Below are 26,731 nucleotides of genomic sequence, written 5' to 3'. Positions count from 1 at the left end.
CACTGGAGGGCGGGAAGGAGGTGGGAGGGAGGCATTTCGGGGCAGGGGGAGGGTGGATGGTAGGCGTTCCCGGGACATGCAGGTGGGGAGTGGGAGGCGGGGCCAGGATCCGGCGGTTACACCAGATCCTAACCCTGTTCCCAGGTGACCCGGGGCAGTCCCGGGCTGCTTAGATTTGCACTACTTCTTATGGTGGCGCAGATCTGAGTAGGTTACCCAGGGTAAGGGGAAGCGATTCCCCTTGCCCTGGGCTGAACCGCTGTCAGCCCCAATCCTGCCTTGGATGCAGCGCAGGCTGACCGTCAAGTGGATGAACGGCCAAGTCTTGCTCCCATATTCAAGACATAGGTCTGTTTTTGTTTTCTGCTGTGTTGCAACAAACACTGATCTGAATTGCAAGGCCTTTCTTGGACAACCAAAACAGGAACCAGAGAGCCCGCAAATCACACCTCCCCAGACAGCCCCAGTATTTCTGCCATTTCCCTGGAACCCCCCTCTTTTGCATGCAACCGGGCCCGGATTCGAATCCTCCGGGGCCGACAAAAAAAAGTTCCCTCTGAAACCCTGGAGAATGTCTATGCAGGTCTGTGCCCTGAAGCCGGAGCCTGGGTCTGGCTCGGCTCAAGGCAGCTTCCTATGCTAACTGTAATTTGGCTGCCACTCGATGAAACATGCCATGACTCAGGCAGGAAACGGGACACTTAGATCAGAAGCTCTGATCAAGCAGCCCAGAGGAAAGAAAAACTTTCTGAGGTGGATTTTCCAAGTGTCACTGCCTTGTGCCTCCGACACAGAGACCGGGACTGTGGTTATGGTATATGAGGCCGGCAGACAAGGCTGCTGGGCTCGGATCCCAGACTTTGAGCGTGCAAGCCTCAACTCCCAGCCTGCTCTTTCCATTTGCCTCCGTTTGCCTGCAAAAGTTGGCAGCAGAGCTTTTGTAGCAGAGCACAGAGTAAGTGAGTGAGTAAGTGAGAGAGGGAGAGAGAGAGAGAGAGCATTGCATTAACTCAGTCCAGATGGGACTCCCCACGGCCATTGCCAGGACAGTACAACAGGTGCAACATCTCAGAGCATCATTTGGGAGGGGGGGGAGAGAGGGGACCAAAGAAAATTTGATGCTTTCAGCAGTGAGGGGGTGCCACCTTCCAATCCTCAGTCACCCACTGGGTCACAGACATGGGGCAGGGGGCCAACCGCAATATTCTAGACCAGTGGTTCCCAAACTGGTGGGTCGTGATCCGATTTTTGGGTGGGTCGCCAAAGGGTTATGGAATGATCAGATAACTAATTGCCTCAAGCCTTAAGGCTATTCAAAAATCAGACACCATTGTTGTTATAACCTTGGTTATATTTTTGTGAGCTTGGCATTTTAGATCTTGGCTTATGTTGTCATTGCTGTTTTAAACTTTGCCCCATCAGCCGCCTTGAGCGCTTCCAAAAAAAAAAACAGGGATGCAAACTTGCCAAATAAATAAATAAATAAATAAATAAATAAATAAATAAATAAATAAATAAATAAAGTACTTTCAACTCATTTAGCTTCCTCTGTTTAAGCTCTGGCTGCCCCGGGGTCATCCCATGTCCCGCCCCTGCCCTGCGCTCTCATTAAGGTCACCAAGACGGTCCGGTGATGTCACAAGATGAGGCCTTGTGACCTCACATAGTGGCCACAGACCCTAAAAACCTGGTGCCGGGGTGAACCCCACTGGCATAAGGATGGAGGGGGGGGGAAAAAACCCCTAGAAGAATCATTCTTATTTTCCCAGAGGAAAAAATGGCGGTCCTTCCTTTTCACAGATAAGTGAAATAATTTTCAAAGAAGTGGTTTAAAATAATCGTCGGGCATTATTTATTTATTTTCCCCATTTTTACAGCACCTTTCCACCAAGGAGTTCAGGGTGGTGTGCGTAGTTCCTTTCCTCCTTTTGTCCTCGCAATAACCCTATGAGGCTGAGAGTGACTGGCCCCGGGTCACTCAGCAACAAGCTTCATGGCTGAGCGAGGATTTGAACCTGGATCTTCCAAGTCCAACTCCTGAACCACTACACCATCCTGGTTCATTACAGGGCTGCAAAACTCCTGCTGTTGCATCATTCCACCTTTCCAGGCCACCTGGGGAGAGGTGGTGGCGGCATTTCAGCAATGCACACCAAAAGGCAGGCAGCGGAGGTGGTGAGTAGCCTTGGCGCGACTCCTTTTCCTTGTATACATAGCTTGGCAGAGGGATCAATCTGGATTGAGACTGTAGCAATGGGGAGGGGGGAGAAGGGATAGGGATAGCTAAGATACCAGCTTCCTTGTGCTGGTACCCAGAGCAGGTAGCTCTGCTACATAACCAGATCATGCCCACCACATGCATCCTGAATTACACAAGAAAAAAAAACACTTTCCATTGGCACCAACAGGAGCCCCTTTTCTTGTACTGGGTGCACTGGGCAGCCCTGAGAGTTTTGTGCTCCTGCAACTTTCACCAACACAAGCCACTTTGGAGTCAGCTCCAGGACCTTCTGGCACCTGAAACAGCATGTCAAATGTCTCCTGACCCTCACCTACTGATGTGCCCGCCATTCCCAGGATTAGAAAAGAAAGAGGAGAATGGACCAGAACAGGAAGTGTGGAAGAGACGAGAGGAGAGTAGTAGGCTAGAGCAGGGGTGTCCAAACATTTTGGCATGAGGGCCACATTATCTCTCTGACACTGTGTCAGGGGCAGGGAAAAAGAAAGAATTAATTTACATTTAAAATTTGTATAAATGTACATAAATGAATTTATTAGAGATGGAACTTATATGAATGAATGAAGATCTTGCAGTAGCTCAAGGCTTATAAAAGGCCTTGCACAAAGCAAGGCCAGCCTTTCCTTTGCTGCCACTGTTGCATCACAGAAGTGAAACAGCAAGTAGTGGAGGGAGCCCTCGTCCCACAGCAAAGGTGAGAGGTCAAACAGTCATCCTCATGCTGAGAGCAGTTGCGTTGGGCCAGCACGGGCTCCAGCAAGTCTCCAGAGGGCCAGAAGCTCACTGGAGACTGGGGGCTCTCTGAGGGCCGGATTGGGAGCCCCCGAGGGCCATAAGTGGCCCCCGGGCTGGGGTTTGGGCACCCCTGGGCTAGAGTATCTCCTTCACACTTTCTCTGCTGTTCCGTCTTTTTCTTTATCTTCCAAAAGAGGGATTGGGAGAAGGAAGAATGGAAGTGACTGGATGGGCAGAAATGGGCACTCTCTGCCAACGTCCTGCTTGAGAAGCAGTGGCAGCTGGTACCTTGCTGGATCAAGGGTGGGGCAATATTTGGAACATTACCCCAGGTGCCACCAGATCCTGTTTGAACCTGCTTCCTGTTGGGATTTCATACAAGATATGCCTCACAGGGACAGAATGTACTGATGAAAAATGTCCATTACAAGCCATCTATAGTTGGGAGTTTGTCCCAAATGACTCAAGGCTAGGTAACCTTGGCCCAAGTGGGATGCCCTTCACCAGGACCAGGCAGTGCTGTGTCACAGGTCAACAAGAGCCTCAGACTGTCCCCTGTACAACAAGCACAGGACCTCATTTTTCTCACTGCCTGTGCCAACCATTGGCGCATATTAAATGTGTACAAGCTACCAGAGCGAGACATCTAAGATGCACCTGGTTGCTAAGATACCAGCTCCCTTGCGCTGGTACCCAGAGCATGCAGCTTTGCTACATTTCCAAGATGGAAAAATCAGGCAGATGCATTGTACCGAAGGTGTGAATGTGTGTTCACTTTTCATGCTTGTTTCTATTTTCCTGGTGAAGCCACCCTGCTCTGTTTCACTGGCAGATCCTCCTGTCTTAAACAAGATTGCCCACCACCATCAGGTGAGGTGACACTCCTGTGCGGCAGTGACTGCAGGAGGGAAGTTGGGGATGTTGTTAAGGGTGAAAGATCTGACCCAGGAGGCACAATTCACCAGAAATTTGATCAGAATTTGCAATACCTTTTTCTTTTTTTCATTTTTGGAAAGCAGCTGCAGAGGAGAAAGAGTTTGGTAGGCCCAGGGGACTGTGTGGGAGTGTTAATTCTTGGCATCCACATTAATTCTCCAGTGGGACAGAATTGAAGCCCAAAGACGGCCCATCCATGAGGGCAACTGAGCTGGTTGCCTCAGGCAACATGACAGGGAATACCCATCACCCAATTATGCAGGGGATGGACAGAGTGGATAGGGAGATGCTCTTTACACTCTCACATAACACCAGAACCAGGGGACATCCACTAAAATTGAGTGTTGGGAGAGTTAGAACAGACAAGAGAAAATATTTCTTTACTCAGCGTGTGGTTGGTCTGTGGAACTCCTTGCCACAGGACGTGGTGACAGCATCTGGCCTGGATGCCTTTAAAAGGGGATTGGACAAGTTTCTGGAGGAAAAATCCATTACGGGGTACAAGCCATGATGTGTATGCGCAACCTCCTGATTTTAGAAATGGGTTATGTCAGAATGCCAGATGCAGGGGAGGGCACCAGGATGAGGTCTCTTGTTATCTGGTGTGCTCCCTGGAGCATTTGGTGGGCTGCTGTGAGATACAGGAAGCTGGACTAGATGGGCCTATGGCCTGATCCAGTGGGGCTGTTCTTATGTTCTTATATCACCCTTGACACCACTCTCCCATTCCCTGGATTCAAACAGGAAGAGAGGGGCGGAACAGGCGTTTGTGGAGGAGAGGAGAGTGGTGCGTGGCTGCTAGACAACAGGCCTTCAGGACCTTCTGACAGTGAAAGAAAACCCAAACAAAATAAAATGAATAAGATAGAACCATGAGAGAAAGCCAATGTGGTGTATAGGGATTTGAATGCTGGACTAGAGCCAGAAAGGCCCATCTTCGAATCCCTAAACTGCCACAAGCTCACTGGATGACTTTGGGCCAGTCACTCCCTCTCGGCCTAACCTACCTCACAGGGTCGTTGTGCATATAGCAGAAAGGTAGAGTTACCTGGATCTCTTTGATGTGAAAAGCCAAGATGAGGATCACCAGTCCAGCTGTGGAGAGGGTGATGAGGCACTTCACCATGAAAGAATAGGCAAACCACTGCAAGGGGGATAAACACAGAAGATGAGCAAAGACTAGGACCCCTCCTCTCTTTCAGCCCCACAAGCCAGAGGGCCAGCCCCTGTGACCAGAGCTCTCTTAAGCCCCTCCTGCCTCCTTAGCTTTGACTTTAATGGTTCAGTTGTTTGAGAAATGCCTTTGCTGTCATAACTCGCAGATCCAGTCCTAGACAGACATTTCCACCGGCCCACAACACACTTTTTGCCATCTTAAAAATTAGACCTATTCCTGCGTCTATTGGGGGGTGCTGATTCCAAAAGGCTTCCTCACGAGGAAGCGGCTGGACCCATTCACTAACGAGGTGATGCTGCATCTCCGAACTTAGACATGACAGGGCAAAACCGATGCCATTTCTGGAATCAGCACCCCTAATTCTTATAAAACCACTATAAATTATGGCAAACAAAAGTTTTTCTGACCCTCAATTTCGCAGGCCTGTGTTATTAAGAATATTTATATACCGCTTTACAACTAAAAGTGGTTCATTGTGAACCCAGCCCCAACCCTGCCCCTAGATAATGGCATTATTTTGGCACTGATGGAAGTGTCTCTGCCCCCCCCCCCCAAAAAAAAACCAGTAAATGGATGAATCAGAACCTTGCTACAGATAACAACCACAGCAAGGTGTTCATTTAAAAGCCCCCCACTGATCCCCCTCACCATGAACCTGATCCACAGGGGGGTCTTGATCCAACTGCCCCCGATTAGAGAAAAACTAAAGCTTGCCATGTCATCTGGAGTTTGGCCCTAGTGAGTGAGTGTGCCCTGAGCTTTGCCAATATCACAAACAAGTCATTAGTGTGTTTTTTTTTTTCTTTGTTCATTTTGGGTCATTTATGTTCAGCGTAAACCGACATGGTACACTAGGATACATGTAACAAAATCCAAGTGGAGTTTTACTGCAAAGGAGAGAAGCTGGAGGGGGAGGGGTAGATGAAGTTTGGAACAGGGAAGTAGCCACATTTCTTGCTCCACCTGTGCAGTCTGCGGGGCTGACTTGCGCGGTCTCCTCAGGGGGCAGATTGGGGGGGGTGCCTCCACTATTCCCCCCTTCCAGATTCAAAAACGAAGAGAGCGGAACAGAAGAGGCGATGCAGGGGAGAAGAGAATGATGGGATAGAGCGCCTAGACTCTCTAGCCCATGGGTCTTCAAACCCAGGCCCAGGGGCCAGATGCAGCCCGCGGCCAGCCTCAATCCGGCCCGCGGCCAGCCTCTTGTCCCCTGAAAGCCTCTGGCCCACTTGGCCGAACATGATTAGAACTGTGCTCTGGTTGCATCTGGAGGGTGTTCTAAGGGCCAGAGAGTTTGAATGAATGAGCCCACTCATTCATTTATTCACTCATTTAAGTTCCATCTCTAATTTATTTAATATAAATTTTATATTTAAATTTCTTTTTTCTGGCCCTCAGCGCCATGCCAGATATTTGATGCGGCCCTCTGGCCAAGATGTTTGGAGACCCCTGCTCTAGCCCACCATTCCCTCCTCTTCCTGTTTTTGAAGTCAAAAAGCAGGAGGAAGAGTCTATTAAGCGAAGGTGGCGCCCAGGATACTGCCATTTAAGGGGTGGTGCGGCTGGATATGCCACTACACCCATAGAGGGAAAAAAGAAGTTGGGGTGGGGAGATGATCTTGCATGGAAAAACAGCCAACAGGGCATGGTGGAATAGACCAGGTAGCCAAGAGATTAGCCTTCCAAAGATGAGGTCACCAAAGGCAAACAGTTGTGGAAACGTGTAAAAATAAAGCTGCACACATGCAATGTCTTATGACTGTTTCTTTGTCTTAGCTTCTGACAAGGTGACCTCAACAGGCTAACCAGATAAGAAAATCAGCTCTTTGTCACCTATCAGTGTTCTCTTTCAATCACAGACTGTACCAACCCCCAAGACTCAAATACAATCCTTTAATACAATCCTTTTAACATTAAATAGATGTCAGGGCTCAAATCTCTACAGGGTACATCTTTTAACCTTCCAACACATTGATTTTCATTTGCAGGATGGTCTTCCAAAGTCTTTAAGGAGAAACCAGAGAAATTGTCTGGATTAATAGAGCCTCCATGTACAGAAGGCACTGTAGCTCTGAGGACCAAATGATGGGGTAAAATAACAGAGAAGGGCAATTGCTTTCATCTCTTGGCTGTGAGCTTCCAAAGACTGTCAGAAACAAAAAGATGGGCTAGAAGGCGCTATCTGGTCTGATCAAGCAAGCAATTCTCATCTCCTTAAAGTCTTGCTAATCTCCAGTGAGCATGCATGGTGCAGTGGTTCAAATGCAGGACTAGGGCTGGACTGGGCAGCTGTCAGTCCAAATCCTTGCTCATCTATGCAACTGACTGGGTGACCTTGAACTTGTCCCCTTTTCTCAGTCTACCCTACCTCAAAGGGTTGTTGTGTGGATAAAGTAGGGGAGAAATGCACATTTCCAGAGAAAGGAATATAAATTTACAAATTAAAATGTTATACAGTTGCTACCTGTTGAGTCTGATCATCAGTCCATCTAGGTCTGTTGGTCAACACTGACTGGCAGTGTTTTCAGGGAGGAGGCCAGAGGATGAACCTGGGACCTCCTGGTGCAAAGCAAGATGTTCTATCACTCCACTCCAATATCATTTTCAGAGAGGCTACCCCATTCCTGCAAATCCACCAGTCTGGATACACAACAACAACAAGGACATATGAAAAGCCCAGCTGGATTAGGCCAAAAGCCCATCTAGTCCAGCCTCTTGTATCTCACAGTGGCCCACCAGATGCCTCAGAGACCACAAGACCACAAGAGACCTGCATCCTGGTGCCCTCCCTCACATCTGGCATTCCGAGGTAGCCTACCTCTAAAATCAGGAGGTTGCACATACCCATCATGGCCTGTAACCTGTGATGGACTTTTCCTCCAGAAATGTGTCCAATCCCCATTTAAAGGCATCCAGGCCAGATGCCGTCACCACATCCTGTGGCAAGGAGTTCCACAGGTTGGTTGGTTGGTTGGTTGGTTGGTTGGTTGGTTGGTTGGTTAATTAATTAATTAATTAATTAATTAATTAATTAATAATAATAATAATAATAATGCAGGTATTTCTATACCGCCTTTCTTGGTCCTCAGGTTTCTCCTTAGACTTTATTCAAGGCGGTTTACATAGGCAGGCAAATTAAATCCCCGTAGGGATTTTTACAATATGAAAGAAGGTTTCTATCTTTCAAGAAACCACAACATTCAGATGTTCCTTTCTTGATCTGGTCGCACATTCTGGCCTCCATCCTCCCACGCTCAGAGCAGATGGAATAGCTCAGCTCAGCTTGTCAGCTGCTTCAAGGTTGCACGGTGCCGGTGGCCTCGAACTGGCGACCTTCGGATGTTATCTTCAGGCAAATGGAGGCTCAACCCTCTAGACCAGACCTCCTGCCCACTAGCTACACACTAACTAAAGAAATATTTTTCCTTTCTTTCTCTTTTCAAACACAACAAAAACAGAACAAAAACCTATTTGCATTTGATTCTTCATTCCAAACTCAAGCACTTGCTCCAAAGCTGGCAATGCAATGCTAGAAAGACAGAACTGAAGTTGAAGTCCGGCAGCAGGTGAGGTGTGTGGCCTAAGCTATGCCAATAAAACGTGTGCCAGTAAAACAATCACACCATTGTGGTTTTGTTGTTGTATGCAACAGCCTTCACCCGGGCAACTGGCTGCCACCTGAACCAGGTGTTATCCAGAGGGACCCAATGACTGCAGGATAAGCCAGTCCTCTCAGGTCAGAGGCCACATCCTGGGTTCACTTGCCTGGATGTACGGCCCCATCTACGGAATTACTTCTGAGCAAACAGACCCCGGATCAGGCTGTCAGTGCAAAGAATGGCAGAACTCAATTGCCTCTTTCCTTGCAAACATTCACCTTGCTATTTTCCTGTTTTCCCCTGGAGATGGATGTCACACCTGCCTCCAGGTATCCCCATGACGTACTCTCAAGGGCCATCATTTTGGCAACTTGGCAGAAAACTTCACTTAGCGGTGAAGGGCTAGCTTTTGCCAAGCGGAGCTCCGAAAATCCCCCTTGATTTGGCCTTTGAGCAGCAGCCAAGGCAGGATGGGAGACACCCTGGGCAAATATTAAGACAGGGGAAGGCACCTGGAGAGTGCTCAGGAGAGATACAGGAAAGGGCGGATTTGAAGGACATCCAAGAGAGACAGATACAGGCTGGCTGAAGACCTGAGGAGGAAGGCCAGGGGTAAGGTCTCCTTCATACTTCCACTCTGCAAAGGTCTTTTCTCAGCCAAAATATATAAACTCTGTTATTATTATCATCGTCAGGGCAGCTTTAAGCCAACAGGACCAATTGCTCCCCATTGGGTTCCATGCCTAAGGGGCCCCCCGCGCTAAGGTAATCTGCTCCAGATAGCTGGGCTGGGCTGGCCAAGCTCTGGCAGGAAGGAGTACCCTCTCCTCTCACATAACACTCTCACTCTCACATTTACACTCTCACATAACACCAGAACCGGGGGACATCCACTAAAACTGAGTGTTGGGAGCGTTAGGGCAGACAAGAGAAAATATTACTTTACTCAGCGTGTGGTTGGTCTGTGGAACTCCTTGCCACAGGATGCGGTGATGGCATCTGGCCTGGACGCCTTTAAAAGGGGATTGGACAAGTTTCTGGAGGAAAAATCCAATACGGGTTACAAGCCATGATGTGTATGCGCAACCTCCTGATTTTAGAAATGGGCTATGTCAGAATGCCAGATGCAGGGGAGGGCACCAGGATGAGGTCTCTTGTTATCTGGTGTGCTCCCTGGGGCATTTGGTGGGCCGCTGTGAGATACAGGAAGCTGGACTAGATGGGCCTATGGCCTGATCCAGTGGGGCTGTTCTTATGTTCTTATGTTATGAGTAACTGCATGGTGGTGGTCTATCCTTTCGAGGGGGGCTGAGCAGGGAGGACACTAAGGTGGGAGGAGAGAGGTTCGGATGCAGCAGTAATGGCAGCAGACAGAGGAGCCTCTTGGTGGCAGTGAGACACAGTGGGTGGAACACCACGTACACATAGTGGGACAAGACACAGTGCACATGTGTGATCCTCACAAAAGTGGCACCTGAAAAGTTGGGATTTGAGAAAATGGTGCTTGCCCAAAAAAAGGGAGGGGGGGTTAAAACGTCATCCATTCACCTCCAGTCTCAGCCAAGGGCTCAGAACCAGCTCCAAGAGGCTCTTGGCTCCCCAGCGCTTTCCCTGGGCAGTTCCTAGTGTCGATGGCGATTGCTAGACTATGAGCGCCCATCACCTGGTCCGACCGGATTAATATTTATACTGTCACCGGTCCCAGCAGTTGCCTCCCTACTCCCAGCTTCCCAGCCCAGCCGTGAAGGGAACGATTGTATCCAGAACAATCGCACAAAAGAACTTTGGCTTGCTCCTTGCGTCCACAGAAGGGGCCTCGGTGCCAAAAGTGGCTGGATAAGGAAATAAAGAGTGGGGAGGTGGATGGGAGAGAGAGAGAAGCTTCAGAAGCCTCAATGAAGTGGGAAGAAAATACTCTGGATAACTTCAGAATATGGGAGAGGCTCTTGTAATTGAATCCCTCTCTATTAAATTAATTTAATTTAATTACAATCCCTCCCATCCCTCCCTATTAGAAAATACAAAAAAAATGAGGTGTTAGGTGGGAAATGTTCATATGTTAGAACAGATTTCAAGAAGGGCTCTTGCTTAGCTTTTCCCATGAACTGCCAGATGTCTGGGCAAAGTAAGTGCGCTTATAGCTTAGGGCGCAACGTTACGAGGGGCCAATGGAAGTTTTATATTTTGCACACAGTCACGGATTGCAGGTGGATAATTCAACCCAAGTTTTTCTTTAGCCTCCAGCGAGAATAAAATCTTGTGAAATTCTGGCTGTATTCAGGCACCACAGTTTTGGATGTGGCTATAATTTCAAGATGCTGTAACCTGGGAGTTGGACTTAGACCAGGAAGATGGCAGGTTTGAAATCCCCATGAAGCCTCCTGGGTGACCCTGGGCCAGCCACTATCCCTCCGCCTCCGCCTTGCCTACCTCACAGGATTGTTGTGAGGACAAAAGGAGGGGAAGAGCTATGTACACCATCCAGAGCTCCTTGGAAAAAGGGCGGTATAAGAACGTGGCTAAAAAAAATAAATGAAATATTTTGCATGGCTATATACGAATATGAAGCTTTAATGTTTCCATTTGCTTTGTTCTGTAAGAATAATAAATATTTTTGAGTAATGTTATTAGATGGGGATTCTTAGGCTTGATGTCGCTTCCGGCCCCAGCAGGGCTTAATTTGTCCCTGCTGTTGGACGCTCTTCTTCTCCATACTTCCTCCTCCGCCCTACGCCCGCTCTTTCTTTTTGAATTCAGGGAGGCAAAGCAGTAGGGATGGCTGCCAATGCACGCCCTCAGGCAGCTGTCTCAAGTGGGTTCTTTGATGGGCCGGCCCTGAAACTTCAACAGTTGGTGCCATGCAGGGAGAGATAATTTTGAGGAGGGGGGGGGTGGCACATGCACACACATGAGTGAATGTCTTTGTGATATTACCGACTTCTCCCTGCGTCTCCGGAAGTTTAACCCACATGAACAGGGGAAGATCTTGACCCCCAGATCTTATTTTCAGTGTGATCACAAGCTTCAAAGTGCCATTGGAGACGCTGTGGTCAGAAAATGTCAGCACACTGTTTACCTCCCATTTCCTGCCCTCCACGTGCCTTAGTGCAGCTAGTAAATGTTGCTGAATGTAGTGACCACCAGATCTTTTGTGCGACGAAGCATTCTCAAGAGACGGTTATCTGCAGTTTATTTGCGCACGCATGCCCTCTTCAAAAGCCAGCACAGGACATGCAAATAACTGAGCACAAAGAACAAGGAGGGAGAGAAGAGGAGCCCTGAAAAGTGCGGCGAGTTATGATCAAGTTATGATCTTTGGCGTGAAAAAGGCGATACGAATACTGAGATGTGCCTCTGTGCATCTGTGATGCGCAAGAGGAAATGTGCCAATATTTATTTAGTTAGCACATTGTTTAAATCCTATCCTTCCTGCAAGGAGCTCAGGGCAGTATCTGTGGCCATCTAGTCTTGGTCTCCCTCCCACTCCTTTTATTCTCACAACAACCCTGTGAAGCAGGCTTAGTCCTTGACATCAACCAGTAGGACTAGTGGGGAAAACATCAATGCTGTATACTCTGTATAATCAAGTTATGATCTTATGATCAAGTTATGATCAAGTTATGATCTTTGGCGTGAAAAAGGTGATACGAATACTGAGATGTGCCTCTGTGATACGCAAGAGGAAAAGTGCCAATATTTATTTAGTTAGCACATTGTTTAAATCCTATCCTTCCTGCAAGGAGCTCAGGGCAGTATCTGTGGCCATCCAGTCTTGGTCTCCCTCCCACTCCTTTTATTCTCACAACAACCCTGTGAGGCAGGCTTAGTCTTTGACATCAACCAGTAGGACTAGTGGGGAAAACATCAATGCTGTATACTCTGTATAAAGCAGCTTTGTATGTAGGTTACATTGAGAGGTAGCAATTGAGGTGCCTGAGGGGGGACATGATTGAGACATACAAAATTATGCAAGGGATGGACAGAGTGGATAGAGAGATGCTCTTTACACTCTCACATAACACCAGAACCAGGGGACATCCACTAAAATTGAGTGTTGGGAGAGTTAGGACAGACAAAAGAAAATATTTCTTTACTCAGCGTGTGTTTGGTCTGTGGAACTCCTTGCCACAGGGTGTGGTGATGGCATCTGGCCTGGGTGCCCTTAAAAGGGGATTGAACAAGTTTCTGGAGGAAAAATCCATTACGGGTTACAAGCCATGGTGTGTATGTGCAACCTCCTGATTTTAGAAATGGGCTATGTCAGAAGGCCAGATGTAAGGGAGGGCACCAGGATGAGGTCTCTTGTTGTCTGGTGTGCTCCCTGGGGCATTTGGTGGGCCTGTGAGATACAGGAAGCTGGACTAGATGGGCCTATGGCCTGATCCAGTGGGGCTGTTCTTATGTTCTTAAACTACAATTCCCGGGAGGCCTTGCAGGTCTTCTTGTTGTCTGGTGTGCTCCCTGGGGCATTTGGTGGGCCGCTGTGAGATACAGGAAGCTGGACTAGATGGGCCTATGGCCTGATCCAGTGGAGCTGTTCTTATGACTCAAGGGACTCAAGGCCCAATCCTATCCAATTTTCCAGCCCTGGTGCAACTACAATGCAGCCCCATGGTAAGGGAACAAATGTTCCCATACCTTAAGGAGGCCTCTGTGACTGCTGCCCCACTACAAGATGCAGTGCATGCCCCATTGGCACAGCTGCACCGGCACTGTAAAATTGGATAGGATTGGGCCCTCAATAAACTAAATGGCTGGACTGAGATCTGACCCAGGGTCTCTTCCTTCTTTTCAGTCTGGCACCATCCACCGCATGGCGGTGTTTTGAGCTGCCACTTGTTTCAAGGGCCCAGTGCCTCCACCTACAGCCGGATGCAACAGCCTTAACAGGTAAGGTGCTTTTCATTTTTTATCTCCCTGAACAGCACAATGTACTGATACACAAACACACCCTGTGTGCATGCTGGATAAGGTGCTGTAAGAGTGGATAAGTGTCTTTTCCAAACATTAGCTTTCTCCTTTTTGCTCCCCTGCCCCCACATCGCTGGGCCCTGACCCAGCAAATTTCAACTTTTTTATCTCATGGCACATTAAAAAGGTGCAAAAATTTTCAGGACCCACCACCGTTTTTTTTTTTTTTTTTAATTGATAAGGCACACCACACTGCTGGTGGAGGGGGGGGTGACTCACATCCCCCAATAGCCCTACTAATAAATGACCCACCCCCATACTCCCACAGCACACCTATGAACTGTTCTTAGCACACCAATGAGCCGTGGCACCGTGGCTGAAAATCACTGCCTCTCTTATGCATTTCAAAAAATTTTGTCCTGTCTTTGCCCCCTTCCAAACGTATGGAGTTTCCTTATGTCGACACACTAGGACAGACATGGGTTTATCAATGTAAGTCTAATTTCTGTTGCAGTCCCTTGCTGATTTGATCTCACGCCTCCTACTCTGCTTCAGCCTGTTTCCCCTTAAGTGCTATGGAAGTGTTTGGTCGAGATCTCATAAGACAACATCACCCACTGGTTTAGATAAGCAACTTTGCAGGAGGCGCAAATGACTTGTTCATTTAAGGCAGAGTCATTTGCAATTGCTTGGCAGGGCCAGCCAGCCCCATCCATGGGGCCAACTGAGGCACTCCGTCCACCCACTTCCACAGCTCCTTCTGCTCCTGGGATCTGACAAAAAAAAGGGGAATGGAGAGAGGAAGAGGAAGGGTGGAGAGAGCAGTAGGCTAGACAGGGGTGGGCAAACATTTTGACAGGAGGGCCACATCATCTCTCCCAAGCTGTGTCCAGGGCCAGAAAAAAGAGAATTAATCTACATTTCAAATTTGAATACCTTTACATACATTTACATAAATGAATACACTGGAGACAGAGCTTATATGAATGAATGAATTTTACTGAGCTTATTTATAATACACATGAGAACTATAATGCCGGCATGTAGAACCACATGAGAACTGTTTGCCAGACACCTCTTGCACAGTGAAAACATACAGACCAAGCCAGAAACATATGGAGACATAAGTTGTCCAGAGGCATTGGGGAGTGGGGAGGTGGGGGTTAAAATGATGCCCACGGAAAAGCAGAAAACACATGGAGTCTATAAACGGCCTTGTTCTAGCTTGGCCAGCAACTTGCGTCTGGCGGTCATGACCAGCAGTTGTGGGCCAGTGTGGGCTCCAACAGTCTCTGACCGACCAGAGGCTCATTGGAGATTGGGGACTCCCTGCTGGCTGGACTGGTGGTCCCTGAGGGCCACAAATAGCTCCTGGGCCAGGGTTTGCTCACCCCTGGGCTAGAGCGTCCAATCCTTTCGACTGCAGAAACTGAGAGAAGGAGCAACAGCAATGGCAGGTTGAAGCATTCAGCATGCACTAGGAGGGCTTGGGTCAATGCTGGTGAAAACAAACTGCTAGGACAAAACAGCAGTGCAAGAGCTCAGCTGGAAACTTTGCAAGAGCTCACCTGCAAAGTCAAAAGCAGCGTCCCTTTGCAAGAGCTCAGTTGCTCTTACAAGAACTTTTTGCAAGACCTGGGACTTAAGTGGACTCCAGAGCTCTTTGTCAAATTAGGAGCGATCACTTGCTAAACCCTTCAGTTTAGGGTTTAAAAACAAAGCCAAAGAAAGCTACTTAACCCCTGTGGGCCAACAACTTGTGACCTACCAAGCTCTACTCAGCCCCACCAGCTATGTACGTACATTGGCCTAGTGGAGACTTCATGAATTATCACCTGTCTTTGATGCCTGCCCTGAATGAAAAAAACAGCCAGACTGTCACACTTCAGTGTTGTTGGTCACAAGTTGTACAGGTCTGCTCTAAAATACACCAGTATCTGCATTTTTGGGGGCCTGTATTTAAAAGAGGGATCTGAATGAGCACAGATTTTTAAAATGCCTGACCTATTTCAAATGGGATTAAGTCTGTGCTAGAGGTCACATCTCACCCTGGGTAAGGGATCAATTCATCCAACACCTCTGGTTTTTGAAAAGGTCTCCTCTACCTTGCGTTCTCCTGTCTTTTGCAGCTGTGTAGCAGATGCTTCCCTCCTCTTCTCCACCCCCCCCCCAACCTTTTTCTCTGACGTGCCACTTCACAGGGTGCGAACACAGAGGGGACGCAGAACGGATTCGAGGTCTGTTTGCAGACGGAGGTCCAGGAAGAGCTTCTCATCTACAAGGGGAAGCTTGCTCCAGATCTCTGTGCCCTTTGGAGATGTAGTCACGATCAAGGGAGGGGGACAAGGGTAAAGCCAAAGATACTACAACCAGGAGCTCAGCAGCAGAAGCCAGGAGGAACTATCAAGCTATGCTTGGAATGGGGGGGAGAGAGAGAGACCTACGTGCCAGGACTCCTGAGTTCCATGCCCAGGTTCAGGAACTTGTGCAATGCATGGATTCTAAAACAAAGGGGTGCTTTCTGCCCCAGAGACCAACATACAAGGAAATGGATGCTTCCTCATTGCTTTTGAGAACTGATTTCACTGAACTGATTTTCACTGAACTGTCAAAATTGGAGGAGGAAGAGAAGTTGGTTTTATTTACAAAACAAGAAAAGCCAACCTGATCCAGAGGGAAGACAAAGCCTGTCTAGTTCACATCCTCCCTCAGGGCTCGGTCTGTTGAAACCCATGCCCACTGTAAGCCCTCTGGGGCAGAGACTGTCCCTTTTGTGTAACAACTAATGCTCAAAGGATATACAGGTGCTCTTTCATACTGGCAGTTCCCTGCTAATTAAATTGCTGCCAATGGGATTAAAACCTAATGGCAATCGTAATACTTTGCATTTCTAGAGGACATTTCAAGTGCACTCTCTCAGTCATTCCTACAACAGTCTTGCGAGGTAGATGTGTAGTGTTGTGAACTAATGGAAGGGGAGGGCAGGCAGGCAGGAGTCTTTCACAGCCCTATGCAATCCTTCCTGGGGATTGAACCTAGCACCTTGTGCATGCAATAAAGGGCTCTTCCACTGAGCCTAGCCACCACACAGTATTATTATTATTATTATTATTATTATTATTATTATTATTATTATTAACAGTATTTATATACCGTTTTTCAACTAAAAGTTCACAAAGCGGTTTACAGAGAAAAATCAAATAACTAAATGGCTCCCTGTCCCAAAAGGGCTCACAATCTAAAAAGATGCAAAGGAATACCAGCAGACAGCCACTAGAACAGACAGTGCTGGGGTAAGATGGGCCAGTTACTCTCCCCCTGCTAAAAAAGGAGCACCCACTTGAAAAAGTGCCTCTTACCCAAAAGTGCCTCTTACCTCTTACACAGTACATGAGAGGCCACAGGGACATAGATGTGCAGCTCTCCATAGTCTCCCCCATAGGATCTGCTCAACCGAGGCAAGGAAGTGGCCAAGTAACACGGCAGCTGGCCAGTAGGTGAGACATGGCATACACCCACTTCATTCACCAGTCAAAGGCAAGCACCGGCTCGGCCCACCATATCTACACAACATCTGGCCCAGGAGCAAACAGAACCCTTTTGCAGTCATCTCCACTGTCCTGCTGGGATCTGGCAAGTTCCACTCCCTGCAGTAGATCTCAGAGTGGAATCAGGACAGGGCCCACAAGGGGGGGGGGTCTAGGAGGTCCATCATATTTGGACCTGGGGTCAAAAGGGGGGCTCAGGATCCAAAGGAGGGGTGTCTAAAATTTTCTGGGATCTTACATTTTCCAATCTCACCAGGGCCAATGATAGAGACTGCAGGGAGTACATTGTACCTGGGCCAGGGGTCAAAAAGGGGACCCGAGAACCAAAGTAGGGGAATTTCCTGAGACCCCCAAACATGTTTACAGATATTATGTGACTAGCGTTCAATTTTGAATAAGTCTGCATAGTTTAACATATCATGATTCGCGGAAATTATGATCCAATGATGGTATGAAATTTTGATCTAATGGAGAGGGGGAGGGCCCCCAAAGAAAATTTGTACCCCCAGAAGAACTTTGTAGCCCCTGATAAAATTTCTATCAGAGGACCTGAACTGGGAAACTGACTGGCACATTAGTTCTGAAATTAGACATGGAAGGGGTTATCGATTAGTAGCACAGCATATGAAAACAGCCTGCAATTTGCTTTTTGACATCTCCAGGTAGAGAAAAGTTCCCGCCTGAAGCCCTGGAGAGATGCTGCCAGTCTGTGCTGACAAAATCTAGCCAGATGGATCAAGAGTCAGACTCAGATTAAGGTGCCTTCCTATGAAGAATGAATTTAAGCCATCAACGTAAAATAACACATACAGGGTTTGCTGATACATTTCAAGTCTGCATAACATGTATCCAAAAGGAATTTCCCACCCATGGAAATTTGCGGCTTGCTGGGTGCTTGTTGATTTTTGTCTTTTACCATCCCAAGCAACAAAAGCAGGAGATCTGCCTTATCAAAACCCAAAGAGGACAATGTCACGAATTGTGCAGAATCTGGACGTCCTAAATACAGCATCTGGGTACTCCAGGCTCGTAAGATGCACACACCAGACTCAAACCCAGACAGGGAGTCTGACGTCCTCGGGACAGAGTCGTGCTAGACTCACCAAGTCTAGGCAGGCAGCTAAACCCGCTCATATTTATATGTATTCATTTGTGAGGCACTGCAGTTAAAACATGGATTGCCACTTTTAAAACAGCCGAGGCGGTTTGCCGCAACTGCAACATAAACAGCAATAAAAGGTTTAAAGGCAAACCAACCAGGCAGCGGCAAACTTCTGTTGAAAAATCATATAAAAAGAACGCACGATGCTGCTTCTTACTGAGTCAGACCACTGGTTGACCGAACTCAGCATGGTCAACTGTGGCTGGTAGCAGCTATCCAAAATTTCAGACCACAATCTTTTCCAGTCCAACATTGAGACTGCAGGATTACAACCTGGAATCTCCTCCATTCAAAGTATGCTGACTACTACTGAGCTATGGTTCCTCCCCAGAGTGTGAGTAAGGCCCATAAACTGACTCATTAAAAGCCTCAGAGAATTATATATATATATCTTAAATGTAGTTTCAATGGCAAAAGAGTGACATCCTAACGTCTGAAGATAGGAGCACCCATCTTGGAGGACCTCCAAAGCACATCTGAAATGTCAGACAGGTTCCAATGGAAGAAGGCAGTCCTTCAAGGACCCAGGTCCCAGGACGGTTGCCAACTTCTGCTGCCCACCTCTGCTCCTGTGCCCTTCTCAGCACATTGATACGCAGACATTGGCAGGGCATTGTGCTTATGTACCTCCATGCTCTAAAAAGTGTCATCTGCTAATTCCTAGGTTGTTCGCCGTTGGGTGTGTGTGTGTGTGTGGCTTTCCCCCTAGCCATGTGACAAACTATAGTCTCTTTCTGACTTGTCTTGCTTAGACAGGGTCGCAAGACTGAAGGGGTGGGGGAATCCAGAGAGCTTCAAGGAATGAAACTAGGAGTTTGCAAATTCTTTCTGCAACTGCAGTGAGGACCTTGCGCAAAATCCTAAGTCAAGAAAATTGCACCACAAGCCTGCAAGAAATACAACTCAGAGATCCAATCACAATGGCCAGATCCAACAGGAAGCAGAGCTCCTACACTTAAAAATTTGAATAGGGGAGATAATTTGGGTAAGTCTCTTTTACACTCTTGCAGCACTACATAGGAGAAGCTGCACATACAGAAATTCCCTCTTAGAGTCATACAAGTCAAACTACTTGTCTTGTATGGTAGGTATGAGAATCTCACACCTACCACTTCTCACTTGTGTGTGAGAATCCCATAAGATTAATGGTGTCCCATAAGACCACTTCTCCTATAGGTGTGTGTGAATCCCACGTTAGGGATTTCCTGCATCTTCAAAACATTTATTTATTTATTATTTAACAAAAGCAGTTCCATGGGGAGGGGGGATTTGGACAGGGTGATGGCACAGGAGAGGAGAGGTGAACCCTTTCCCCCATGCATCATTTTGTGACTGCAAAAAGGCCTCCCAATTTTCCCCCCTCCCATTGCCTGAGCTGCAGTGATGTCACAGAATGTTCATAGACATTCAAACTGCTGAGGAGGAAGGGTCAGAAACTGAATGTGGACATTCAGTGCAGCTACCGAGTCTCCCTCACCAAATAGATCACCTCGCCCCTTCCCTCCCAAACACACACACCAATTCTATGGCAGGCTTGAACCCTAGAATCTTGAACCTGGCACAAACTTTCAACTGCCAAAATGGCATTGCTCAATGATACTGGGACTTGTCCATTCTAGCTCCTCACCCCACCCTGAAACAAGCACACACACTTCTTTTTTTGTGGTCTTGATGTCCCTCGCTCTGCTGGTCTCAAGCTGCAGCAGAAGTACAAGGTGATAAATCCTAAGGGAGGCGATGGACCAACAGGCATGTTAGAGCATGGACGTTCTGTTTCCTGCTTCCACGGGACAAGGTACAGGAGACATTCTTATGGAAGAGGAGATTGACAAGGTTGGGCACGCTGAACAGCATGGGAAGATGGGGGAGAGGCAGGGGTAGAGGGTAGGAAACAGGCTCCACACCAGAGCTGGGGGAAAAACAATAGGAAGGGAGAATTTGTTGAATGCTAGAGATGAGGAATGCAACTTTACCCCTCCCTCCCCAAAACTAGAGGTTAAACCTAAAAGCTAAACTCTCCTTAAAGACTGTAGGGCAGGAAAGGAACATCCTTGGCCACAATAGCTAAACAGAGCCTCCAAGGTGCAAGGCAGTCTACCTCAGAGTACCATGGGAGGCGTGGTTATTGTCTTCAGCCTCTGCATGTGAGCTTCCCAAGAAGCTGCGACTGGCTAGGAGAAGCGGTAGACAAGAGGAACATTTGGCTTGGCCCACCATAGCTCTCTGAGCTCCTTGGAGAAGGCGCAGACATGTTCTTACAGCCTGTAGGGTTGTGATTTTCCAGGATTGTCAACACACCCTTCTTTCTGCAGACTCAGACAGGTAGTGGGAAAACCTCAAAGGTTCACTGAGCAGACTTGGTGAAACGCCATCCTCGGTACAAACTGTTGCTTGGCGGATCCCAAACAGTTCAGGCCTGTTGGAGACGAGGAGGCTTTTTATTCAGATTACAAAGGCCGGGGGGGGGGGGAAGGTTGTGGGTGTGAATGCAAACACCAGTGTATGGCTCACTGGTGAAAACAGCCTCAAGTCCTTTGTTAAGCAGTTCAGAGCAAAAAAGCACCCTCAGAGGTGCCCGCAGGGCTCGGAGCAGCCCGGGCGGAAGGAATTCAAGATGACTCAGGCAAGTGAGCTGTGCCGCGCAGTGCGACGGAAGGGAGGACGGAGGGTGTGCAAATCCCAGGCCCCCGATCTGCCCATCCACAAATCCCTCTTGAGGTTCTGATATGCTCTGAACATTCCACCTGTCCCACTTTTTTTAAAGTAAACATCATCCCTGCTTTTAAAAACAAATCTTTTGTCACTGGCTTAATCCATTAGAAAAATAAATCAAGAAGCCACAATCCAGCAACGCTTTTATTAGGGCCAGATCAATGCAACACCTTTCACAAAGCCTTTTGAGCCATGCAGAACCCACGAGCCTGCACTTGCGCAGTGCAGGGGGGGGTCAAACATAAGGCCCACGGGCTGAATGAGTCCCCCAGAAGCCATTTATCCATCCCCTGCTATAATTGGGCTCTCCCACCTTGATAATCAGGCTCATGTCTTGAAAATGTGCACAAGATTGGCACATTTTCTCTGCCATTTGCAGCAAATGAGTTTCTAGGTGAGAACAATTTCCGGCCATCATCTGCTTGATGACACGACTTCCTGCTTAACGACGGCACACCCGGCCCTCAGCAGGCACCTTAATGTTAACTTTGGCCTTCTGTATGAAACCGCCCCTGGTGTAGCGGTTCGGGAGTTAGACCTGGAAGATTCAGGTTCAAATCCCTCCTCACTAGGAAGCTTCCTGGGTCAACCTGAGCCAGCCACCTACTCCACAGGGTTGTTGCGATGACCAAAGGATCCATATACACCGCCCTGAGCTCTTTGAAGGAAAGGCAGTATAAAATTGAAAAACAAATAATAAATCGATGAAAGGAGCTCTGGGGCAGAAGTGGATTGGCCTCACTAGGTGCTCGACAAGATCTCCATTGACACCCAGGGAGGTGAAGGAGAAGACAAAAGGGCAATAAGGGATGCTTCCCTATTTCAGAATATAAAATCCAGCCATTACTCTGCTTTAGCCCCAACACAAAGTGAAGTATCTTCTTCATTTTGAGAAGGTTGATCATGTATACATAAACATGAATGGTTTCCATACATGTGGGGACAGGGGGTGGCAAATAATTCTAGAGAGCATAAACATAAGGGCATCCCTGATGGATCAGGCTAAAGGTCTATCTAGTCCAGCATCCCAATTCCCATACTGCCTCCTAGCCGTTTCTGGGTAGCCCAAGAGCAGGAGACGACAGATGGCCTGCCGCAGTTCCCCGGCAGCTGGAATGACCAACATGTAAACGCAGGCACTGGAATGCCAAAATTCCAGCACGCTGCTTACCTTCCCATCTTTCCTCCCTCCACGCCGCCTTCCAACTCCCCACTTATCCGGCAAATCAGGGCTGTCGGATGTATCAGTTACCATTATTCCAATAATGACATCCAGGTTCATGGAGAGTTTAATCATTCACTTACATGCGATTTTTTTTTCCTTCAGAATAAGGAAATGATTATGACTAGTTTAATAACCTCTTCACAGGACAGGCTGTTAAAAAAGAAATTAAGGCAGGGACAGGTGGGGGAAAAACCTTAGGAATGCGTAAGCAGTTGGGGCAGGTCTCGGGCAGGGCCGTCTTGAAGCCAATTGGACCAATTGAGCCCCATGCCTAAGGGATCCCCTGCCTAGTAGATTACCCCTTGGTAATCTAGTCCTATCAAATATATATACACCCATACTGGAACCGACGTCTAACAGCACATTGCAGGTTTTATAGAGAATAGCAACAATTTAAATTTTCTTCTGAATTCTTAAAAAGCCAGAAGTTGGTTATACTATCTATATTTTTAATTTTTTTTTACTGTACTTGAATTATATGATATGTTAATTTATTATAGAACAGCACAAAAATATACTTACATAAGAACATAAGAACAGCCCCACTGAATGTGGGCCCATCTAGTCCAGTTTCCTGTATCTCACAGCGGCCCACCAAATGCCCCAGGGAGCACACCAGATCACAAGAGACCTGCGTCCTGGTGCCCTCCCTTGCATTGACATTCCGACATAGCCCATTTCTAAAATCAGGAGGTTGCGCATACACATCATGGCTTGTAACCTGAAATGGATTTTTCCTCCAGAAATTTGTCCAATCCCCTTTTAAAGGCATCCAGGCCGGATGCCGTCACCACATCCTGTGTCAAGGAGTTCCACAGACCAACCACACGCTGAGTAAAGAAATATTTTCTTTTGTCTATTCTAACTCTCCCAACACTCAATTTTAGTGGATGTCCCCTGGTTCTGGTGTTATGTGAGAATCTAAAGAGCATCTCCCTATCCACTCTCTCCATCCTCTGCATAACTTTGTATGTCTCAATCATGTCCCCCCTCAGGCGTCTCTTTTCTAGGCTGAAGAGGCCCAAACGCCATAGCCTTTCCTCGTAAGGAAGGTGCCCCAGCCCCATAATTGCTCTCTTTTGCACCTTTTCTATTTCCACTATGTCTTTTTTGAGATGCGGCGAGCAGAACTGGACACAATACTCCAGGTGTAGCCTTACCATAGATTTGTACAACGGCATTATAATATTAGCCGTTTTGTTCTCAATACCTTTCCTAATGATCCCAAGCATAGAATTGGCCTTCTTTTTAAATGACAAATATGTAAATATACATGCAATGCATTTTTTGAGGACTATGTGTGAACCCAGACCCTTCCAAAAATGTTTCTAATGGGGTCCCACAGCTTCTAAGGATGGCCCTACTAGAGGGTTCGGGTTTGAGTTAGGACCAGTGGATGGGACTCTCACTTCTTGTCTAGTCCGGCTTTCAGTTTTACAAAAACTCAAATGTACAATAGTTGCACAATAGATTCAGGAAAAAATAAACAAGCCTTTTAAAATTTTGCTGGGCCTATTCAGATTGCTTCACCCCATCGACACCACCACAGATGAACCTGCTAAAACTTGAGCCGATATTAAACTGGTCTCCACAATTCACCCTTGGAACTCACTGCCACTGGAGACAAAATATTCACCTGCCCTTTGACTGTCCGACTTAGCAACCGCTGGTGTTTCAATGAGTTTGTTTATTCCCCCCCACACCCCGAGTCTATTGTTTTGTTGCAACGTGTGACTTCAGTGGGAAACGGAAAAGGAGAATTGAGAGATGCCTTTCCTTCTAGCCGCATGCAGAGGTTTGGGCTTAGGAAATGGCAAATGGTCTTGCGCTTCCTTCCATGTTGCAACCAAGACATCTATTTTGAGATTTTAGGGATGTGCAAATATAAAGGGGTGCGCGTGGGCAACTATCGTCATGACGTTGGTCTCTTCCGCCCCGTCCCCTTCTTCCCATGTTAGCATCACAACAACCCTGTAAAGTTGATTGTAGGCTGAGAAATGGCGACTACTTGAAGGTAAGCTTTACACACAGGAATCCATGCTGTTCTGGTCCTGTGCCCAAAGTACAGGATATATTAATTGGATAGATTTAGGGGGGTGTAAGTTAAGCCCCTGCAAGCTTCTGAGCTGCTTGGAGAACTTCATCAGGAACAAAGGCAGGAGGGCCTCACTTTCTCCATGAATCACCAAATCTGAGAAGGTTATGAGTTGGAAGGAACCGTCGAGGTCATCTAGTCCAACCCCCCTTTGCTCAGCGCAGGCGAACTACTACATCCCTGACAGGTAGTCCACCCAGCCTCTGCTTGAAAACACCCTCCTTACGGGGATTTGAACCCCAACCTCTGGCTCCACAGACCAGCACTTTAGTAACTGAGCCATTGGAAAACACCCAGTGCCCACAATTACAACAGCTTGCAGCGCCGACAGCTTTTAACAGTCAGGAAATCCTTTCCTCCAGTCAAGCCTGAAGCCTGAATCCACTTCCCGGTAGTTTCAACTGATTGGTTGAAACTTGCCCTGCGGAGCTGTGAAGAGTATATCCTCCTCTTCCTCCACTTGACAGCCCTTCAGATCTTTGGGGGCAGCGATCCAAACCCCCCTTAGTCTTCAGTTTTCTAAAACCACAGCAAGAATGCTTTTTCTGCTGGTTTAATCTACTCCCCCCCCCCATTTTTATGGGTGTTTTTTTTTTATGGCGCAGCGTTAAACAATATAATTGCTTCATCTTAACAGTGGAACCTTTGATGGGCTGAAGGGTAGTGGGGATGGAGTTGTCTGAAGCGGTTGCTTGGGATGAGACAAAAGCAGCCTGCCAAACTTTCCACAGATCTCAATATGTGCACCTTGAAGATGCTCCAGGAGCCTTGGAAGCACATCAAATCCATCTGTGGGCCAAGGCTTGCTTTGGGGGCATAGAAGAAGTTTTTTTTTCCCGCCTCCTGAACTTGCAGTGCCCAACACAAACGGCTCCACTTTGACACTGGGCAAACACCTGCCTGCTCACCCGGGCACACCTGGGCATCGGTTGGAGGAATGTGCGCAAGGCTTGGCAGAACAGGGTGGAAATCTGCTGGGAGGGACTTACCTGGCAGTGTCCAAACCAGGCCAGCTCGGTGTGCAGGACCATGAGAAGAATGCCCAGGAGGGCAGTGGCGAGTGCCCATGCTGCCAACTTCCTCTCCTCGCCCAGGACCACTTTCCGCTGCCGGAGGCGCCGCAGGTTGTCGCTGGGCTCCCCGGGGATGGGCAGCACCATGGTCTCAGCCGGGTCCCCCTTGCTCTGCATCTCTTGGGGGTTGCCGGGGGCCAGCGAGGTGGAGCGCTTGGCTGCCGGAGCGGGGAGGCAGGGGGTGAAGATCCCCTGGGCGTTCCCCCATCCCTGCCTCTTGAGCAGCCAGCAGGCAGCCAGGGCGAGAGGGCGGGGGGGCACGGGAGGGGGAAAGAAAGAAAGAAAGAAAGAAAGAAAGAAAGAAAGAAAGAAGAAAGAAAGAAAGAAAGAAAGAGGATTTCAAAGGAGGAAGAACAAGGGCCAGAGGAACGACCCGCTACGGGAGCGGGGAATCCCAGAGGGAGCCAATCGCAGCCGTGCCTGGGGAGAGTCCGGGAGAGACCGCGCGCCGGCGCTGCCCGAAGTCCGCCAGGCTGGAGCGGAGCAGCGAAGGCGTCCGGAGCCGAGAGGGGAGTGAGCAGCCGGGCCTGTCCCTTCGCTTCGTCACCGGCCAGGGCGGGGCAGGGCGGGGGCTCCCCAGGGAGGGCTGGCCCGGGCGGCTGGGGAAGGGGAACAAGTGTGGAAGGGAAGGCCAGGGGGGGAGGGCTGGTTGGGGGTCAGCCAAGGGGGGCATCGGGGACCCTCCTGCAGTGGGGTGGAAGTGCTCCCCCCACCCCAATAGGATTTGCTTGCCCTGGGAGCCTTCTCCACGCAGATTTGAAGGATCCGGTGGCAAGGGACTCTGTGCATGCTCAAAGGCACGCTCGTCCTCACACGTTCCAGAGGCAAAGGTCTCGACGTCGGCACCCTACTTAGAACTTTCATGACTGGTGTCGAGTTTCAGCGGAAGCCCCTGCCCCCACCCTGAGAGTTTCCCTTTGGATGCTTCCGAGAAAGGAGAGGGTGTCTCTGAGCATCTGCAGAGCGCCTGCTCCCCACCAGCACCGCCACAACCGATGCTGAGCAGCCGCACACAGAAGCAAGTACCTGAAAAATCAACCATTCAAGGATGGCTTAAGCGTTTGAGGAAGGTCCACTTGGTCAGGTGGCCCTGAGGGAACTGGTCCAGGGCTGGAGGTGGCAGGTCAAATGAGACTACTACCCCCACCCATAGGTGGTGACACATCAGCCATTGCTCCCCCCCCCCCACACACACACACACTTCTCCTTCTCCCACTCCTTGGATTCAAAAAGGGAGAGAGAGGTGGGGGAGGCATGCTTCACCCATTCATCACCTGGGCACCCTTGGCTCTGGTGATCCCTGCAAGTTTATGCACTCA

At 48.4% G+C, this 26,731-nt stretch overlaps 1 protein-coding gene across 1 annotated transcript in view; it reads right to left on the bottom strand.

Annotated features, from left to right (window-relative positions):
• The window catches only part of KCNN4 (potassium calcium-activated channel subfamily N member 4), a 50,619-nt gene that overhangs the window by 7,441 nt on the left and 16,447 nt on the right, over positions 1–26,731 (bottom strand). Inside the window, exons 3-5 of the mRNA XM_066638061.1 lie at positions 25,786–26,011; positions 25,329–25,570; positions 4,959–5,054 (exon numbers count right to left, since the gene is read on the bottom strand). Coding sequence (XP_066494158.1) covers positions 4,959–5,054; positions 25,329–25,570; positions 25,786–26,011 — 564 coding nt within the window. The remainder of the gene's footprint in view (positions 1–4,958; positions 5,055–25,328; positions 25,571–25,785; positions 26,012–26,731) is intronic.

Source organism: Tiliqua scincoides, chromosome 10, assembly GCF_035046505.1.
Source record: "Tiliqua scincoides isolate rTilSci1 chromosome 10, rTilSci1.hap2, whole genome shotgun sequence".
NCBI classification, from domain to species: Eukaryota; Metazoa; Chordata; class Lepidosauria; order Squamata; family Scincidae; genus Tiliqua; species Tiliqua scincoides.
The sequence above is the reverse complement of the archived record's forward strand: the minus strand, read 5'-3'. Positions and strand labels throughout refer to the sequence as shown.